The sequence below is a fragment of the Mirounga leonina genome, unplaced genomic scaffold, assembly GCF_011800145.1.
Source record: "Mirounga leonina isolate KUSES-001 unplaced genomic scaffold, KU_Mleo_1.0 Mir_172, whole genome shotgun sequence".
NCBI classification, from domain to species: domain Eukaryota; kingdom Metazoa; phylum Chordata; class Mammalia; order Carnivora; family Phocidae; genus Mirounga; species Mirounga leonina.
The window spans coordinates 14261182-14282816 of NW_023270442.1; the positions used below are offsets into that span (position 1 = coordinate 14261182).

Here is a 21635-nt window from a genome sequence, read left to right on the forward strand (position 1 = left end):
GCCGGTAGTCTTGCTCAATGCCAGGTTGTTACAAACCCTTAATTTGTCAGAAATGCAGTATCTGCAGGGGATAATAAAGTGAAGTACAGTAAAATGAGATACGCCTATATAAACGTGTTTATCTTCACAACAGCTCTGTGACCTAGAGTTATTACTTCCCTCATTTTCAGACAAGAAAACCAATAAGGAGGTTAAGGGACTTGCCTGATGTTGCAACACTGGTGAGCGCAGAGCTGGGCTGGGGCGTGGGCAGCTGGATGCCCAACGCCACGCTCTCACTCCAATATCCTGGCTTTTGCTCCAAACAAAAACTGTGATTTCCCTCTCAGACTGCCTCCCTACATGTCACCAATATCTACCTGGTGACAGAACAAGAGCCCAGAAGTGCTGTTGACCCCTTTCTCGCCCTCACTCTCCACGTGTTTTCAATCACCAAGCCTTGCTGATGGTGCCTTTGGAGTTTTTCTTCAAGAAGCAGAAAGAGGTGTGCTTCTGCTCACCATTGTGTCCCCAGGGCTTGGCATCTATCATGACCACTCCTCGATGAGTGAATCAATGAATTCCCACTTGTGTTGGTCTGGGGGGATGGAATCCCCAACCTTTGGATGCATCTCTTTGGTCTAGATGGAGAAGGAGCAGTCCAGAAGCAAATCATGACTGAAATGGAATGACTTGTCAGGTTTGGTAGATGGGAGCCAAACCAGTGGATAAAGGCAATGATTCTAGCACCTGAGGTGGAGAGCAAATTCATGCAACCTGCATCTGTTTGCTTGTCTGTCTCTATAAACAGAATGCACAGCAAATAATTATTGAACACTTCCCATGTGGCAGGCAGGTTTCCCTCTGCTTTCCACATGCACCATGTAATCCTGGCCATGACCCTGTGCCTTAGGTATGATTATGTTACAGATGAGGAAACTAAGGCTCTCAGAATTCAGTCACTTGGTCAAGATCATATAGCCATTAAGCAGCAGGACTTGGGTTTGGATCCAGGTGGTCTGGCTTTGGCTCCATATCCTTTTTTTTTTTTTTAAAGATTTTATTTATTTATTTGAGAGAGAGAGAGAGAATGAGAGAGAGCACATGAGAGGGGGGAGAGTCAGAGGGAGAAGCGGACTCCCTGCCGAGCAGGGAGCCCGATGCGGGACTCGATCCAGGGACTCCAGGATCATGACCTGAGCCGAAGGCAGTCGCTTAACCAACTGAGCCACCCAGGCGCCCTTGGCTCCATATCCTTAAGCACCGAGCTCTACTTCACCCCAAGCAGCCTGCAGCTCCCCAGGACAGCTCTTTCCTGAGGACTAAGCATTTGCATTTCATGGCTGCACTATCTTGGATTCAAGGTGGATTTCAAATGAGACATGAGGGTCAGTGTTGATGGTCACTTGAACTCAGCATGTTTGTCCTCAGGGCATTCCATGCTATGGGCCAGCCATCTACCACAGTGGGCATGGGAAACAAAGAGCACTTGTCTCTGAGAGACAAGATGGGGCAGAATGAAGGGGGAGGCAGGATCAGACACTTCATGAGCAGAGCAGAGACAGATCCATGTAGTCCCAGAGAAACCAAAAATGTCACATCTAGTTCCTCAGGAGCCCCAGGAGCACATCCTGTCCCTGGATTCTAGGATATAGTCTGGAGTCCTGCAATAAATCCCTGTTTTTGCCTTTCCACTGCAATAATTATGGAATGATGGTCAGTGAGATAGGCAAAAATATAAACTATAAAAAGGGAGTTATAGACAGCATTCAAAGAACCCTAATCTTACAGCAAAGAGATTGGCTGCAGTCTGTTGTATGTATGTATGGGCATGAGCCTGGATGTATATACAGGGTATGCTTACTCAAATCAGGTGATAAGAAGTTGAAAGAAGCTTCAATAAAAATAGGTTAAAGGAGAAACTTGAAAGCCACCCAGAAAACACATGAGCCCCCGTTAGGAAACTAGATCCCAGGTGAAAGGTGTGGACACAGAGCTCCCTCTTGACAGGGCAGACAGATTCCAACTCTAATATTCCAACTGGTCTTCACAACTGCTCAGGTAGGATCATTCTGGACATACCAAGCACCCACATCCAGGTGCCATCTTCACTTCCCTACCAAGAACTTGAATCTGTAACTACTTTAAAATCTTCCACTACTAGACTCAGTTAGCCTATGACAGTAAATCACCTCCTCTTGGTTGGGTAAGTGACTTTGCAACCCTAGGAAAATGTGCAGATCACTATTGATGGTGAGCTGAATCAAAATCAGAATATGGCTACATTTTGTCAATCTTAACATCTTGGAATTTGGACTGCATTCTGCAATCAATGGCATCAAACAATTATGAATGGTGGTATCATTAAAATAATGTTATATCTTATAATTGAAGGCATCTTTTTTTTTTTTAAAGATTTTATTTATTTATTTGAGAGAGAGAGACAGAGAGAGAGCATGAGAGGGGGGAGGGTCGGGAGGGTCAGAGGGAGAAGCAGACTCCCTGCCGAGCAGGGAGCCCGATGCGGGACTCGATCCCGGGACTCCAGGATCATGACCTGAGCCGAAGGCAGTCGCTTAACCAACTGAGCCACCCAGGCGCCCTAATTGAAGGCATCTTAGAGCCCATGAAATATGGCATTCCTTTCATGGTAACTTCAGCACCAAGTGTTGAATCATCATTATAATCTGTGTGTTATTTAAAGAACTTGAAACAGGGGTGCCTGGGTGGCTCAGTTGGTTAAGCATCCAACTCGATTTCAGCTCAGGTCATGATCTCAGGGTTGTGAGATGGAGCCCTGCATCGGGCTCCATGCTGGGTGTGGAGCCTGCTTAAGATTCCCTCTCCCCCTCTACCCCCACCTCTAAAAAAATAAATAAAAATAGAGAACTTGAAACATTAAAGAAAATCTAACATATTAGAGAACCTGGCATATTGGACTTGCAGTTTCAATTGGAAATGTTTAAGAAGATATAATCAATTACGTTTGTAGGAAGTCTTTGAATGTGGCCTTTTAGGGTACAGTCTAACTCCAAAGTACAACCACTCAAAGATGAAAGAAGTCAGAAGTGAGTGGTTCAGAGCTGCGGCCAAGCAGCTTCGCTATGTGAGGTCTTCCAGGGAATGGGTTCCTATTCTCCTTTGGCTCTGCCTGTGTTATCTTCATCAGCATGGTTGATACTGGGTCACCACCACATCCAAAGGAAGTGGGAAAAAAGTGGGTCCACTGCAAGTGTCTTAAAGGTGATGATCTGGTTGTAGCATACATCATATCTACTCACATCCCACTGGCCCTAACTTAGTCACGTGGTCACAGATGGCTGCAAAATGTAATCTATTGTTGGGCGGACATATGTCCAGCTGAAGCACAGAGGTTTTAACTAAAGGCAAAGAAGGGAAAATTAACACTAGAAAACATTTGGTAGTCATCCACCATGAATCTTAAGAAATCTCATTCACTAGGTTTATGAAATTTTAATAATTACTGAAAGGCTTAGAAAGATTTCACTTGTCAGTTTTAGTTTGCCACATTGGATGTTTCAAGTATTTTAGAGAAACATATATTTTAATTTTAAATGCACTTAAAGTGTTTTAGCAAATTAAATAATAAGTTCCTAAATAGAGCTAATTACTTAGGAGGACTTACTACTTAAACTTTGTCAATTTGACGTTAATCAGACAAAAAATGAAAGTGATTAATATTATTTTTACATAAAAATTACTAGATATAAATAAGGGTAAGATTTGTGAATTAAACATAAAGGCTTTGGAAGAACCCGGGTTTTTAAATATTGCAACTTTTCAGATTGGCCTCTTTTACTTAGGAATATGCATTTAAATTTCCTTCATGTCTATTCATGCCTTGATAGCTCATTTCTTTTCATTGCTGTATAATATTCCAGTTTTTGGATATACTATGGTTTCTTTATCTATTCCCTGCTGAAGAACATCTTGATTGCTTCCAAATTTTGGCAATTATGAATAAAGCTGTTATTAACATCCACGTGCTGGGTAAATACCAAGGAGCATGATTGCTGGATCATATGGTAAGAGTATGTTTAGCTTTATAAGAAATTGCCAAACTGTCTTTCAAAGTGGCTGTACCATTTTGCATTCCCATCAGTGTTAAATGAGAGTTCCTGCTGCTCCACATCCTCACCAACATTTGGTGTTGTCAGTGTTCTGGATTTTGACCATTCTAATAAGTGTGGAGCAATATCTCATTATTGTTTTAATTTGCATGTCCCTGATGATGCATGATGTGGAGAATCTTTTCATATGCTCAGCCACGTATGTATCTTCTTTGGTAAAGTATCTGTTAAAGTGTTTGGCCCATTTTTTTTTTGTATCAACAAATTTACTCAATGTTGGTAGAATACAAAATTTTACATGCAACATATTGACTTTAGTATTACAGAATTTAACCTTTTTATAAACTATTTTATGGTGTTACTCTTTGCCTATCTGTTCTAAGCTATGATGTGTTGCACCAACAGATCCCCTTTCCCCATAGATTTTTTTTTTTAAGATTTTTATTTATTTATTTGACAGAGAAAGAGTACAAGCAGGGGGAGCAGCAAGCAGAGGGAGAGGGAGAAGCAGACTCCCCGCCGAGCAGGGAGCCTGTTGTGGGGCTCGACCCTAGGACCATGGGATCATGACCTGAGCCAAAGGCAGACTAAGTCACCAAGGTGTCCCCATAGCTTTTTACTATGTACTTAAACAGATGATTTATTTCCCTTAGGCAAGGTGAAAAAAAACACAAAAAATTCCCACCAGGAGAAAAAATGTTAACCCAAATTCTGAGTTTCAGCATAAGATAACACCAGAAATAGGTTATGGGCGACTCTAATCTTTTACCTGAATAGTACAATATGAGGTTACAGTGTTGGCCAAAAGAAGACATAGTTCTCTCATTAAACTTTTGTTATAATGGGTCTCAAAATTCGGTGACAGATTTTTGGTCAAGTTGTTTCCATTAAAATGTACTCATTTAAAAAAACTAGTAACTTAAAACTGCCACACACACACACACACACACACAAAATGGTCCACAAAACATTCTCCTTTCCTTCTGAAGCTTTTACAATGCACTGTTATCATTAGCCAGTCTTTTACTATTAAACTTAAATGGCCAATTGACACAAACAGTTCTGATGTTCTCCCACCACTGCTTATGACTGGGGTGGCAGGTATTTGGGATAATATTTGCTTAGCCTTCTGAGCTTTCTGGGCAGACTTGGTGACCTTGCCAGCTCCAGCTGCCTTCTTGTCCACTGCTTTGATGACACCCACAGCAACTGTCTGTCTCATGTCACAAACAGCAAAACGGCCCCAAAGAGGATAGTTAGAGAAGCCCTCAAAGTGCCAGGAACCATATCAATGATGGCAGCATCACCAGATTTCAAGAATGTGGGGCCATCTTCCAGCTTTTTTCCAGAACAATCAATCTCCTTCAGCTGAGCAAACTTGCAAGCAATGTGAGCTGTGTAACAATCCAGCACAGGGGCATAAACACCACTCATGTGGCCTGGATGGTTCAGGATAATAACTTGAGCCATGAAACCAGCTGCTTCCATGGGTGGGTCATTTTTGCTGTCATGAGCCACATTGCCATGCTGACCGTCTCTGACAGATATGTTCTTTTTTTTTTTTTTTTAAAGATTTATTTATTTATTTTGAGAGAGTGAGAATGAGAGAGAGAGAGAGAGAGAGAGAGAGAGTACATGAGTGGGGGAGGGTCAGAGGGAGAAGCAGACTCCCTGCCGAGCAGGGAGCCCGATGCGGGACTCGTTCCCGGGACTCCGGGATCATGACCTGAGCCGAAGGCAGTCGCTTAACCAACTGAGCCACCCAGGTGCCCTCTGACAGATATGTTCTTGACATTGAAGCCCACATTGTCCCCAGGAAGAGCCTCACTCAAAGCTTCATAGTGCATTTTAACGCACTTGACTTCAGTTGTAACATTGACTGGAGCAAAGGTGACCCCCATGCCAGGTTTAAGAACTCCAGTCTCCACTCAGCCTACCCATTTTGTAGATGTCCTAGAGGGGCAGACACAAGGGCTTGTCAGTTGGACAAGTTGATGGCAGAATGCCATCCAGAGCTTCAAGCAGCATGATTCCACTGGCTTTGCCATCTTTATGGTGACTTTCCATCCCTCAAACCAAGGCACATTAGCACTTGGCTCCAGCATGTTGTCACCATTCCAACCAGAAACTGGCATAAATGCTACTCTGTCAGGGTTGTAGCCAATTTTCTTAATGTAGGTGCTGACTTCCTTAATGATTTCCTGGTATCTCTTCTGGCTATAGGGTGGCTTAGTGGAATCCATTTTGTTAACATCAACAGTTAGTTGTTTCACATCCAGTGTGTAAGCCAGAAGGGCATATTCATTGGCCTGCCCATTCTCAGAGATACCTGCTTCAAATTCACCAATACCAGCAGCAACAATTGGGACAGCACGGTCAGCCCAAGATGTGCCTGTAGTCACGTTTTTGATATAAAGTCTTGGTGTCCTAGGGCATCAATGATGGTCATGTAATACTCGCTGGTCTCAAATTTCCTCAGGAAGATATCAGTGGTGATACCACATTCACGTTCAACTTTCAGTTAATCTAAGACCCAGGCATACTTGAAGGAGCCCTTTCCCACCTCAGCAGCCTCCTTCTTAAACTTTTTGATAGTTCTTTGGTTGATCCCATCACATTTGTAGATCAGATGACCAGTAGTGGTGGACTTGCCTGCATCTACATGTCCAATGATGATGATGTTGACATGAGTCTTTTCCTTTCCCATTTTGGTTAAGATTAGTGGTGGTTTTCATGACACCTGTGTTCTGGTGCCAAAGGTGTTGTGAAAAGGTCCTTAGCCTATTTTTAAATCAGGTTGTTCTTTCTTTCATGGATTGTGCTTTTTGTGTTGTATCTACAAAGGCTACATATCGTATTTTTCTAATTATATGACATTCTGGAAAAGGCAAATTCATGGAGACACTAAAAAAACCAATGATTGACAGGGGTTAGGAAGGAGGGAAGGATGAATAAATGGAGCATAGAGGATTTTTAGGGAAGTGAAAATACTCTGTATGTTACTTGATAGTAGATACATGTCATTATACATTTGTCCAAACCCACAGAACTTACAACACCGGGAGTGAGCTATGTCCATGTAGACTATGGACTTTGGGCCATGATGTGTCAATGCAGGTACAAATGTACTATGGCATGTGATGTGGAGAGTGGTGGAGGCCGTGCAAATGTGGGGGCAGGAGGGGCTTATGGGAAATCTCTGTACCTTCTCCTCACTTTTGCTGTGAACTTAAAATTGCACTAAAAAAATAAGGTATTTAAAAAACATTACAACGTTAACAACTTGAGTAGTAATTAAGACAAGTAACTGCAGGTGATCCTCTGCACATGAAAGCCTTCTTCACATATTAAAAATCTCAGGTGACATGCTTTAGAACTTTAGGATGGGTTTCAGTTATAACCAAAACAGTCTTAAGGAGGAAATGGTTTCTCCCTCAACCTCACGGTATCATGTTTCTAGTCTGAGTGTCATAGACTTCGTAGCCACATTTTTAAACTTCATTCCGCTTATGACAACGCTCCATGTATGCATGGGTGGAGGATATACCTATTGAGATGCCTGTCTAGCCTCCCCTTTGCTGCAAAGTATTTCTATCTACCTGTAACCCCCCAAATCTGCAGGGCTCAGAGGTAGCTCCTCGCTGTCATAATGATAAGATTTGACCTAGTCTTTAGACTTCACTGGTTGGTCAACATGGACCACTAACCCAACCAAGGCTAATAAATGTGCCAATTGAAGGAGAGCCTCAGGCTATCTCTGGGTGGCTAGACGGATTCTGGGTAGACCAAGAATCTAGGAATAGCCATTGTCTACTGTGCAGACTGGAGAACAGAGAAAAAGGGTCCTTTTGGAGAAAGAAGAATTAAGCTGATGGGCAGGACAGGAACAAAAGATGGAGAGCATCCTAATTTTAGTCTGTTCCAGAGGCCCAGTCAGCTACACATTGCCTTGAGTCCTGATATATAGCTGGCACACTTCTAATAATTCATCCCTTCCATATAAACAAACTAGGGTCAGTTTCTATTATTTGTAACCAAAAGAATACTATCTAATATGTGTAAAAATATATTAAACTCATCGTGTGAAGCAAACTTGTTGGTTTTGTTTTCAAAAGAAATGGCTGCTTGGTTGTCTCAGTTAGAAGAACTTTTCATTGTAGATCTGACTTCTGGGTTATAAGAATAGGGACTAGTCCAAGGCACGTGCCCTGGTAAATCCATGAAGTTGAATTTACCTAAAACTCAATTCTTAATGTAACTCTAGCCTGATAATCACTTGTAAAATACTCAATATTGAATATAAGAAAGTTACAGTCAATAAACCACTTGTGACTTGTATAACATCTCATTGTATTGGAGTGTTCTATTGGAAGATACCCAAATTGCGTTATATGGTCTATGGTAGAAACTGCTAGTTCACATCCTCTCCCAGCTGAACCTACATTTCCCAGTCTTTCTTGGAAGGAAAGACAAAGCTATAGGATTAAGTTCCAACTCATGGAAATAAGTAGAGGTGATGGGTAAAACTTCTGGAACACCTTTTAAAAGGAATGTTGCAAGACTTTTATCTTCCCTTTCCTTCCTGCTCCTGGTTCTAGAAGCAGGAATGGCCATGCGAGAGCACAAGATGGAAACCATATGTTATAAATGGATACAAATGGATAGCAACAAGCTGGAAAGAGCCTGGATCCCCAGCCCTATCTACATTTAGAACTTTCCATGTAATAAACCATCTTATTTAAGTCACTGTTGTTTTGACTTTTATTTCAGTAGCTGAACCAGAACCCTACTGTAACATTGCCTTTGCATGGAAAAACAAAAATGAATGACTGTTTCCTACAAGAGGTATTGTAGCCATCATTCAACAAATGTTTATCAGGTCACCAAGGTCTGAATGTGAACAGCTGAGCACCCTTGGAAAAACAGTCCAGGTTGGTGAAGCAATCTAGCCCACATGAGATGATGAGTGCCCAAAGGAACCTGGGGCATTTAGCCTAGGGAAAGAAAGGGTTAGGATAGGCCAGAGAGCTGTCTTTGGACATAGGAAGAGTTCATGTGGAAGAGAGGACAGACTTGTTCCATATGGATCCAAGATGGCTGAACTAAGGCCAACAGGTTTATGTAGGGAACCGAAGCACTAAGATCTAAAGAGTTCTACATCAGTCCAGGTTGTTGGCTTCAAGCAGTATAAACAGACTCTAAAATCTTAGGCAAAAATGAAATTTATTGGAATAATATTTGGGGGAATCTCAGAATTGACCAGAGTCCAGTGTACTGGCCAGGAACCAAGAATACTCTGGAGGACTGGTTAGCAGGAAGCATAACCAAAGCCATTGAGAAAGGTCTGGTGAGCATGATGAATGACCTCTAACAGTTCCTCATGTCACTGAGTCATTCACTCAGGACTCAAAATCATGAGAGAGAGTCTGATGGTGGCACATGGGATCATTTTCCATTTGCTGACTGAACATGGTAGAATAGTGGAAAATCTGTCCCTGTTGACTCTGTCATGGAAGTCAGGCACCACCTCCAAAAAGAGCCCAGATACTACGGGACAAATTTCCAGTGCTACCTCTCATGATGCTTTCAAAGTCCACGATTCTGTGACCAGTGTCTCAGGATTGGGAGGGACTTGTCCATTCAGCAAAGTTATCTCCTTTCCACATTCCTCATATATGCTCATACACTCTTCACCAAATGATTCCAACAATGAAAGGCTCCCTACCTTCTTGTTGTTCAAATGAAATAGAGGCCAAGGGTTTAGACTCTCTACCTGGTATTCAAGACCTTCCAACTCTGGTCCCACTTTTGTAAAGTTAAGTTCCTGTGAGTCTTCTACAGACACCTTTCCTCCTGTCAAACTTATTCACTCAATGTCACCATCCTCTGACCCCACCAAAACATCTTGTGTTTATCTTCTTTTCTGCTCCCATCTATCTAAATGTTATCCATTCCTCACATTCCAGCTCAAATCCCACAACCTACATGAAACATTCCCAAGCCATCTTAGCCCAAAGTCATGCGTCTTTGGAAATTTTTGCCTATACTCTTCATCAGGCAGTTAATCACTCTCCTTCTATATACTTTCTATTTTTTAGAACTGATATTTAAACCCTGTTAGATGACTTAGTTTTAGACATACTTATATAAAAACATTAAAAAATAAACATACTTATATCATCTCTGCCTATGTAGATTATAACTTCTTAAAGACATGGACTATTTCTTATCCATCTTTGCGTCTTCTGCAGAACTTAAAATTCTTTCCACATGGACATTTTTTTCTTAATTGATATGAATACCAGAGGTGAGTGTGGTCTTGACCTCTTATTCAGGAATTTGAGGAAGGGGAAACAGGGGAAGATGTGAGTAGAGGTATATTAGAACAATGACTGAAAATGACTTTCTTGAGTATAATAATGATGTGATTTATATTTTTTACAGCTTTATTGAGCTATAATTGATACCTAATAAATTGCACATACTTCAAGTATATAATTTGATAAGTTTTGACATATGTATGCATCCATGAAATTATTGCTCTAATCAAGATAATAAAAATATCCATTATCCCTAAATGTTTCTTCACACCCCTTTATAATCCCTCTTCTTCACTTATACCTCAAGCAACCAGTGATTTGTTTTGTGTCACTATAGTTCAAATTTTCTAGAATTTCATATGAATGGAATCATTCAGTTTTTTTTTTTTTTTGAGGGGTGATCTGGCTGCTTTCACTCAGCATAAATGAGGTTCATCCATATTGCTGAACATGTCAGTAGTTGACTTCTTAGTATTGCTGAGTAGTATTCCATTGTATGAAATGAGGATGATAACAGTATTCACCCCAAGAACTGCTGTGAGCATTAAGTGCATTGATACAAAAAAGATATGTAGAGCAACATGTAGTAAAAGTTGGCTTTTATTTCCTACACAAAGCAATCATGGTCATTAGTTCAGAATTACCTAACCCACTTAATGGATAAAGAACCTAAAATGTAAAGAGATTAAAATGACTTGGCCAGGGCCCTCAAGACAAAGATTACACTAAGGTCTTCTGACTTTCAACCCAGTGTCTTCTCCACTCTACCACTGAGACTATATAATAGAAGACCAAATCTTTTTATAATGTCAACTCAGAAGTTATATCCTATCACTTCTTCTGTATTCAATTCCTTAGAGGTCTTTAAATCTGGCTCACACTGGAGGACAGGGAATTATATAAAGTGTAATGCCAATAGGTGGGGATCATAGGAGACCATCTTAGAGGCCACTTACCATAGGCCCCTTCTCTTTGCCACTGGCAGTGACTAGAATTTTCACAAGCCTGGTAGGTTGGAGTTGTGGTCAGAAGCTTCTGAACTATGGAATGAGGAGCCAGTGAGCGTGTTCCTAAGCCAATGACCTAATGGGAGACTTTGCTCTTCCCTCATGGAAAGGAAGTGAAATCTTAGTTTCTTTGTCCATCATTGTACACTGGCCATACCTTTTAAGTAGGAAGTAGAGCCTGTAGGCCCATGGAAAGAAGGGAAGTATCAGAGTTGGGCCAAGCAGTTTTCTTCTGCCTTCAAGATGACACCAGAAACACGTTCATATGGAATGGGCCTTGCATTTATTTATTTATTCATTTATTCTCTGGTATTTACTCAGCATCTATTACATATCAGTCCCTCTGTTTGGTGCTGGGGGTACAAAGGTTTATTTTTTGAGAATTTATGTATTCATTGTTAAGGCCACAAGGTAAAGAGGAGATGACATTTTATTAGTTCCGGCTCTCTAAGAAGCAGACACCAAGACAGGATCAGACATGTAAGAGACTTCTTGGAGGAAATGCCTGTGAAGGACAAAAGGAGGGAAGTGGAGAAGGTGGGGAGAAGACTGCATTGCAGATCTGACATCTGTGCTGGAGATGGGGAAGGGAGAGAGAGTCTCACACTGCAGGACAATTCCAAGAAAGGTTTGGTCAGGTCACTGGGAAAGGTTGGGTCAGGTCACTGGGAACTCCTTGAGCCCAAATCACCTATCAGAGGAGTCCTGGGTATAATAGAAATGAACCTGAATTTGTACCTTCACTGTGCTCCATCCTTGACTGGGAGCAGCCTGGGGGACATGTGGCCTCAGTGATAATAGAGCAATGGATCCAGAGGGCCAGCAGCTAGGAATCTGAGCAGGATCTTTGCACTTCTGTCCTGTGCATGCAACAAGGCGTGGTTCATGGGATGATGGAGTAAGCACAGTTGCTAGAAGAGTACAGAGGAAGTGCACCTGATCCAGATTTTCAAGTTTAGGGAAGGCTTTCTGCCAGGCAGTGGTCGAAACTGAGATGTGAGCAGAGGAAAGCAAATTGACATATACCACTGGAGAAGTGCCTGCTGGTAGCAGCACTTTGAGGAACTGCTTGGCATTATATAGAAGAGCTTGGGGTTTGCATACCCTGGGAGAGAGCATTCCATTCTTTGCACGTGTACATATATGCACTGGTCTGCGCGTGCAAAATGTTCCTGGTGGTACTCTTTGTAAGGAAACAACCATGTTCTCCTCGCAGAACAGATAGACAGTGGTTTAGCTGTAGTAGTTTCAGGGATAAAAATAAGTGAGCGACAACTATACCCTATGACTTGGATGAATTTCCTAAACATGATTTTGAGGGGAGAAAATGTGAGGCACTCACACAACATTCAGGAAGCGGGCAGAAATGGGCTCCTGCTTGGGGAATGCATCCAAAGATGGTAAGACCAGAAAGGAAACCAAGGAAAGTGGGGACGAGAGGGGTTGTGCTTCTAGAGAGGCAGGGAAGAAGATTCTGGGATGTGGGCTTCTGAGATGCTTGTGAAATAATTCTTTTTTTTTTTTTTTAAGTCGGCTCCACGCCCAGCATGGAGCCCATTGTGCGGCTTGAACTCTCGACCCTGAGATTAAGACCTGAGCTGAGATCCAAAGTCGGACCCTTAACCAACTGAGCCACTCGGGCACCCCTTGTGAAGTAATTCTTATAATTCTCGATATGTGTTTCATGCAATCCCATGAAACATCTCATAATTAAAAAAAAGAAAAAGGTGGGGGACAAATAGAAGTAGGCTAGGGGAAGGGAGTAGAGTGTGTTCCAGGCAGAGGGGAAAGGACAGGAGGGGAAATGCATGCAGAGCTCAGGGATTGCAAACACCATGGAGTAACACTGAGGAGTGGCAAGAGGGATGGGGGTGAGGTGGGGGGGCACACTGCCGAAGGAAGGGCCTTGTGAACCCCTGTTGAAGAGTTAGGGACTTTACCCTGTGGGCAAAGGGGAACCATTGAAGTATTTAAGCTGTGGAGAAACTGAATCAGATGTGTGTTTTCAGAAAGATCCTATGGCCACGGTGTGAGGAGGTACCTCACAGTACCCAGGTGAATGGAGGTGAGGTGGTCAGAGAAAGGGTTCCTGGTCCTTGCATGTTGCCCATGGCACTTACCCAGGGCTTGCAGCTGTGGGCTTCCAGCCGGAGTCAAGTTTAATAGCACTGATTCCCAGGCCTGAAGCTGCCCTTCCTCACCCTGGCTGACCCACAGCCCTCCTTTCTGCATCCAGGAACTTGGCCATGTCTTAATCACTGAATCATTAACAACAGGAGGAGTTTATCCAATCTGGCTGCTCTCTAATGTCAACCAGGCATATTATTGATTGAAGATAAAGTGCTGTCCTCGCTCCCAAAGGCCCTGTCTTCTGGATTCTGAACATTTTGGGGCAGAAGGGGAAAGGAAAAAAAAAGGACTTGTAAATAACTGATCACTGCAAAAGTTAACCCCTTAAGAATTCCCTAGTAGGAGTATTTTAACGATAGCACTATGTGTAATCGCTTAAGTGACTTGTTCCATTTGTAGTAATATAGAAGAGCAGTTGGTTAACATGGTTATTTAAAATTTTCTTAGTAACTATGTATTTAGTATTAAGGTCAGTTGTGGACTTTTTTATTCAAGTTGGGAGCTAAATCCCCAAGATATTTCCTGCATATTCTCCTAAGGTCTTGGTAACCAGAAGCTGAAAGTTCAAGATGATTTATTGTAGGAGGTATCACCTGATAGCTCCCAATTATCTTGTAATTTTAATTGCACGTAAGGATTTTTTTCTTTTTGGCAGCATAAATAGCTGCCGTTATTGTTGCCAGTAAGTTGATTTTTAAAAATATGGGCAATTTGAAAAAATAGATATTATCTAATACTAAAACATTATATCCTGATTTGCGATACACTCTCAAGTATAAAATCTTCCTCACAGCTGCTTTTGAGGGTTTGACTTCCTACCAGATACTGTCTCCATTAAAAAGGATCATTTACTTCCTGAATATGGGCTCCGTTGGAATCCCCTCTGCCTCCCACATGCTCTTTACCTGCTTGTCATCTGCCTTAGTAAAAGGAAGGTCCAGTGAAGTTCAGATCAAGGGCACAACTCTGTTTTGACCCTGAGTCAATGGGGGGCTGTGTAACTACTGGATATAATCTAGTGCCTATGGGCTTTGCTCCTCGTACCAACTCTACGCAACCTCTTCTCGTTATAATGAGGGCATTCTCCCCGACATGAATCAACAGAGCCCTAGCAACATGGGCGAGATGATCCTCACAGAGGGTGGACTTTGAGATGATTGGCATATTGACCTTCTTACCAGGATGTGTTGACTGGTGGTGTCATGACCCCCAACTATCAACAGTCCTTGGGTGGCCAGATCATTTAGGTGGTGGATCTGCCACTTTCTTTCCTTTGGTTGAAATCTTGAAGAGGGAGACTCTTTAGAGAAATAAAAGATAACACCTCAAGTCCTTCAGAAGATCATAATCTTGCTATGAAGATTTATGAAGATAAGACATCCAGAGAGAAAAAAAATACTAATATATTGAATTGTAATATAAGCTTTATGAATTAGGAGTTGAGGAGATGCCGCATAGGGGCGTGACCAGAACAAAGGCAAATCAGTCCAGAATGTTTATTGAAGAGAAACCCAGGATCCACTGTTGACACTTGCCTCACTAATTTCCCCTCAAATATCCAATCAGTCACCACATCCTACAGATTCTATCTCCTCACACTCCTTCCTTCAACTTTTGTCAGCGCCTGCGCCATGCCCTCTGAGCTTGACCCAGCTTGTGCACTTGCCCCCTTTGAATCCATTCAGGCCTGATCACGTTCTGCCCTTTCACGTCCAGCGTGAAAGCTGCTCTATGCTGTGCAGGCCTGGCTTGTGTACCTCTCAGGCCTCACCCTGAGTGAGGGCCCCCCTAGTTTATTTTGCCAGGCACTCCCTACTGGCTTTGGTTTGGTGCCTTGCCCCCTTCAGGCCCCTTCAGACAGTGCTTCATCCTCCTGCACCGTCTCCAGCTCATGGTCTTCTTTCCTTTTACTAAATCTAAAATCCTTCCACGTGTGTTCTGGATTTTGCACTTGTGGAGGAAGAACATAAAGCTGTTTAACACCTCCAACATTATCGGCATTTAACATGAATGTCCCACAATAGGCTGTTGGAGACACTTCTTTTTTCTTTCTTTTCTTTTTTTTTAAAGATTTTATTTATTCATTTGACAGAGAGAGAGAGAGAGAGAGAGAGAGAGAGAGAACAAGCAGCGGGGTGCAGTAGAGGGAGAGGGAGAAGCAGGCTCCCACTGAGCAAGGAGCCTGAGATCATGACCTGAGCTGAAGGCAGATGCTTAATTGCCTGAGCCACCCAGGCGCCCTGACACTTTCTAACAATGTCAGAAGGAAAGCTAAGTCCTTCGATAAGTGAAGATGTAGGAAGGATTTTGTTTTTTTTAAGTTAAAAAATATATTAAGTATTTTTTCCTATAAAAGATGTTATGGTAAAGAGAACCTCTCCCACAAACATCCCATAATTTTTTTCTTTTTTTTTTTGCAGGGGTGGGTAGGCAGAGGTGAAAGTAAGAAAACATTCCATTTAGGCAAACTTTGCCTTCCTTTTTTTTTTTTTCTTATAAAGTGGAACCCAAATTTGAGCTCCCTCCCTGCCAAAAAACATACTCGATCAAAATTAGAAAAATGCTGGGGCACCTGGGTGGCTCAGTCATTAAGCGTCTGCCCTCAGCTCAAGTCATGATCCCAGGGTCCTGAGATCGGTCCCCGCATTGGGTTCCCTGCTCAGCGGAAGCCTGCTTCTTCTTCTCCCTCTCCCCCTGCTTGTGTTCCCTCTCTCACTGTGTCTCTCTCTGTCAAATAAATAAATAAAATCTTTTTAAAAAATTAGAAAAATGTTTTGGAAATTAGTGGATTAAAAGAGCTCCCCAAATGCCTGACCTAATAATATATGTATGTTGCACAGTGTTTCATTCTGCAAGGCACACAGCCAACAGCACTTTGAGATGACCCAGTGAGTCTATAAAAGGGTAGGTGACAGTGTGCGCAAGGGGGTTTAGAAATACCAGCGAGTTCACCGGTAAAACATTTAAAAACAGAGTGAATTTGAAATGTTGTGACTTGGGTCTGGGCCTTGGGCTGAGCAGTCAAGCCGAGAAATGGTGGTGTACTTTCCTCAGGGGAAAGATGATAGGCTGAGGAGAGTGATGATTGACAGCTGAAAATATGACTTGGTTCGACTGTGGGATTACTTTCTCCATTCATTGAAAACATTCCCATTTCTTCACTTTTTTGAGAGTTGTCTTTAGACGCACAAGGCCTGTCTGTGACGTATCTTTGAGAATTAATGACCTACTGTGAGCTCAAAGTAAAGCTTTATTATACGGTAATATAAAATAAGAAGGTAAAGATGATTAAGCTGCCCCAGGGCATACACTGATGTTACTTTTTGAAATAGGACTGGATTTCAACTTATTTTTTCTTTTTTATTGCCTCTCATAAAACCTTACTTGAAAATGAGTCAAGATTTCCGGTTAATCAAATCTTCCAATATATACCACATTAAATGTTTTGGAGACTCTAGGTTACAGAATATTCTTTTTTCTTGTACAACCAAAGTTTTGGACTCGTTCACTAATACAACCTCATGGACCCCTTCTCCCAGATCCTGCCAACCACCGTTCTACTCTCTGCTTCTATGACTTTGAATATTTCAGATGTCTCATGTAAGTGATATGTAGTATTTGTCCTCCAGTTTCACCCATGTTATCTCAAATGGTAAGATTTCCTTCTTTTTAAAGTCTGACTAGTATTTCAATGCATCACATTTTGTTTATCTGCGCAGGGACATTTAGATTGTGAATAATGCTGCAATGAACATGGGAGTGCAGAAAGCTCTACAAGATCTGATTTCCATTCCTTCAGATATATAACCATAAGAGTGATTGCTGGATCATATGGTAGCTCTATTTTTAACTTCTTGAGGAGTTTCCATACTGTTTTCCACAGTGGCTGCACCAACTTATTTCCCTACCAACGGTGACAAGGGTTTTCTTTTTTCCACATTCTTGCCAACACTTGCTAACTGTTGACACCATTCTACAGGTATGAGGTGATATCTCATTGTAGTTTTTAATTTTTTTAAAGATTTTATTTATTTATTTGAGAGAGAGAGAGAACAAGCAGGGGGGAGGGATAGAGGGAGAGTGAGAAGCAGGCTCTCCGCTAAGCAGGGAGCCCAATGTGGGGCTCCATCCCAGGACCCTGGGATCATGACCTGAGCTGAAGACAGACACTTAACCAACTGAGCCACCCAGGCACCCCCTCATTTGTAGTTTTGACTTGCATTTCCCAAATGATTAGTGATATTGAGCACCTTTTCATGTACCTGGGGGTCCTCTATATGCCCTCTTTGTAGAAAAGTCTACTTTCTTTGCTTATTTTTAAATCAGGTAATTATTTGTGTTTGTTGCTATTTTTTTAATCAAATCGTATGAGTTCCTTTATATAGTTTGTATATTAACCCCTTATCAGACGTATAGTTTGTAAATATTTTCTCCCATTCTGTAGATTGCCTTTTCATTCTGTGAATTATTTCCTTTGCTGTGCAGAAGCTTTTCAGTTTGACGCAATCCCATTTGTCTATTTCTGCATTTGTCACCTGTGTCTTAGTGTCATAGCCAAGAAATCATTACCAAGGCCAACATCAAGAAGTTTTTTCCCTGTGTTTTATTCAAGGAATTTTATGGTTTCAGGTCTTATGTTTAAGTCTCTAGTTTGTTTTGAGTTGATCTTTTAAAAAAGATTTATTTATTTTAGAGAGAGAGTGCAGGAGCAGGAGGAGGGGCAGAGGGAGAGGGAGAGAGAGATATTTCAAGCAGCCTCCCTGCCGAGGATGGAGCCTGGAGCAGGGCTCGATATTACGACCTTGAGATCATGACCTGAGCCGAGATCAAGAGTTAGACCCTTAACCAACTGAGCCACCCAATTCTGAGTTGATTTTGGTGTAAGAAAAGGGTATGATTTCCTTCTCTTGCATGTGAATATCCAGTTTTCCCAACACCATATTGAAATGACTGCCTTTTTCCCATTGTGTATTCTTAGGCCCTTGTCAAAGATCAGTTGAACATTGATTGGCCATATATGCGTGTTTATTTCTGCATTCTCTATTCTGTTCCACGAGTTTATATGTCTGTTTTTTTATGCCAGTACCCTACTGTTTTAATTGCTATAGCTTTGTAATATAGTTTGAAATTAGAATGTATATTGCCTCCTGCTTCATTCTTCTTGCGGGAAAATTGCTTTCATTATTCTTTTGTGGTTCCATATGAATTTTAAGATTTTTTTTCTATTTCTCTAAAAATTGACATTGGGATTTTGATAGGGATTGCACTGAATCTGTAAATCATTTTGGGTAGTCTGGGCATTTTAACATTGCTTCTTCTAATCCACAAACACGGATATCTTTTCATCCGTGACTGCTTAAATTTCTTTCATCAGTGTTATTATAGTTTTTAGTGTATTAAAATTAATATAAAATATTATAGTAATATTTTATAATTCTAAATGCCGACTTATATACATAGTATAAAATTCAAAATATCTTTCTGGTGAACTTAAATTTGTAGTTATAAGAGAAGGACACTAAATTTGCATCAGCATTCCTTGTGATTTTATCATCTGTTAGTGAACCCATGAGCATCCTGGTGCTGTACTTAAAAAAAAAAAAGTTGAAGGGGGAAAATCAGGGTAGCTGCCCTTTCTCTCCCTTTCAGAAGAAATGGAGTGAGCGCCCTGGGCAGCCACCAGATTGGGAGGGTTGGGGGTGCTTTGTTGAGGCATTATGCAATCAGACTAATTTCCTCATACTAATTGTCAACCATCTAGACCCTTCACTCATCCCTGGCCATTAGGGAAATTATGGAGCTTCCAAGAGGACATGCTAAAAGTTAAAGTCAACTGGAGGTATTGCCCTGGTCTTTGGCTTGGCATATTACTTTGGAGTCCATATTTTCTCATTCCCAAACTGTGACATGTGGTTGATAACAGGAGGGACTGTTGAAGTGGGGAACCATCCTGGAAAACCTGTAACTCACTTAAGGTTCAGAAAGTCTTTGCTTCCTTCTGTTATTTATTTATAATATTCTACTTTTTTTTTTTTTTTAACCAAAAGTGAAATGAGTCAACACTAACCAGGTAATTTGTATCAATACCTGTGTAGTTTTTCTTTGGAAGAATAGGGGTTGTGGAGAAGTCCAAGAATAGAAAATGCTAAAACCCAAATATCACAGATTACTTGTGTTCAAAAATCATCTTTATCTTTGATGGGGGAATGGGAGGTAAGATCTGAGAAATACCAAGGTCTCCGGATAAGGTGACAAAGGGACTCTATTCTTGGTTTACATGGGATACATGGCAAATCTACTGAATAATATTATTGGCACTTTAATCTGCGTGTGAGAGAGAACCAGAAGCTGGACTAAGTATGGGTTCAGCCTTCCTATAGCCTGGATCCAAATTTTATCTCTATTACTGTTTGACCTGGGCCTGGTTACATAACCTTTGCATGCCTGTATTTTTGAATCCCTAAAGCGGGGGTTAATAATAGTACTTGCCTCACAAAGTAAGAATTTTAGGAGAGGCATATAAAAGCCTTAGCGTGGAGCCTGATACACAGTAAGTACTCAGTAAATTTTACCTATTAGCGTTAAAGCACTTTAAAGGACAAACATTTCACCTGCAGGCCCTTTTAACGGGGCAAGCATCGTATAGAGGGGCGACAATTGCAGGGACTCAGTCTCTAAGGAGTGGAGCTGGAGAAAATGCATTTTGTACAACGCCTACCAGGAACGGTACAGACCATGGCTGGAGGGCAAGGTGAGCCCTGTGTGCCTGTTTGGGGGGTAAAGGGAATGTACCACGGGACTCCCCTCCCTCCAGGGCACGCTCATGCTCCCATACGATTACTAAAGGGCTTTCCAAGTTCTCAGCTGGTCCTCTACATAAAGGCTGAGCAAACATTTAAAGGATATCGGTTTGAGCCAAAGTATTAGCCTGCCCTTGGCAACTACACGTGGGGCAGGCCGGGCTCACACAACAGATGCCTGTGTCGCGCCTGTGTGCAGGCATCGTTCTCAGGTTTTCGTGCATCAGCTCACTCAAAGGCATCGCGGCCCTGGGAAGTAGGTGCCCTTCACATCCCCTTTCTCAGGAGCCTGCCAAGGTCAGGCAGCCGGCGACGGATGGGGCCAGACCCGACCACGCGCGCGGCGGCCCACAGCCTGCGCCTTGCGCCCACCTCGCCGGGCGGGGAAGGGGCCCCGGGAATCCGCACCTGCAGCCGCGCGAGGACGGCTGTGGGCGCGGGGCGCGAAGGGCAGGCTATCCCGGGCAACCCCTGCGCGCGGAAGCGCAGTCCTTAGCCGGAACGTTCTGGAACTCCCCTGCGCAACCATGGGCGGGGAAAGCCCAGGTCCGGCCGCGACCCCACCCGGAAGAGCGTAGCCGCCTTAGAAGGTTCCCCGCGCCGACAAGTCGCGGGCGAGGGGCGCGCGCACGGACAAGACCGCACTGTTTAGCGCACGCGCACACGAGGGCACACGCTCGCCCACCGCCCAGAATGAGACGGAGGCATGGAAAGTTCCAGCTGGTTCGCGAACCGTAGGTAGCTGGAGCGGCGGCGGCAGGGTCGGAGGCGGAGGGCGGCCCGCGCTGGCCCCTCCTGGCCGAGCCCGCGGCGCCACCCCCGCGCAGCGGCTGCGGGGCCAGGGGTCCCGGCGGGGGCGGCGCGCCTGGGGGAAAGGGACTGTCGAGGGGGCGCGGCGCGGCCGCCTTAAGAGGGAGCGGGGCGTGGCGCGCGGGAGGCGGGGCGCGCCGGGGGGCGTGGCGGGCCGTCTGCGCAGCTGCCAGAGCCTTAAAGCCCGGGCTCGCTCGGCCGGAGCGTGCTTTCGCCGACCAGGAGCCTTCAGGCCCAGCAGTCCGTCAGGCCCCCGCGGTCCCCGCCCCTCCTGCGTCCCGGGAGCTGGCTCGGTCCGGAGCCGCGCGCGGTGCGACCGGGCATGCCCCGCTACGAGCTGGCTTTGATCCTGAAAGCCATGCAGCGGGTAAGTGACCTTCCCCCCAGAGCCCGCCTTCCCGCGCGGGCGCTCCTCACCCCCAGCCGCTAGGCCGTCGCCCCCCGCCCTCCCCGCGCGGCCGGGGCGGGCAGGCCGGGGCCGCGGGCGGGCGGCGGGCG

General features: G+C 43.4%; 2 protein-coding genes and 1 pseudogene across 3 annotated transcripts in view; 2 read left to right on the plus strand and 1 right to left on the minus strand.

Moving 5' to 3' along the window:
- Positions 1-1623: 1623 nt before the first annotated feature.
- LOC118018767 lies at positions 1624-6777 on the minus strand (annotated as a pseudogene).
- A 14158-nt stretch (positions 6778-20935) lies between these two features.
- Positions 20936-21635, plus strand: part of SLC5A3 (solute carrier family 5 member 3) — a 26606-nt gene continuing 25906 nt past the window's right edge. Inside the window, exon 1 of one of the 2 annotated variants that reach the window (XM_035017647.1) lies at positions 20936-21065. The gene's annotated coding sequence lies outside the window, so the exon portion shown is untranslated. Of the gene's footprint in view, positions 21066-21368; positions 21505-21635 lie in introns of those variants that run through there. The other variant, XM_035017645.1, reaches the window with a different exon arrangement.
- MRPS6 (mitochondrial ribosomal protein S6) overlaps positions 21324-21635 on the plus strand; it is a 66854-nt gene continuing 66542 nt past the window's right edge. The window contains exon 1 of the mRNA XM_035017648.1: positions 21324-21504. Coding sequence (XP_034873539.1) covers positions 21460-21504 — 45 coding nt within the window. The 5' untranslated portion in view covers positions 21324-21459. The remainder of the gene's footprint in view (positions 21505-21635) is intronic.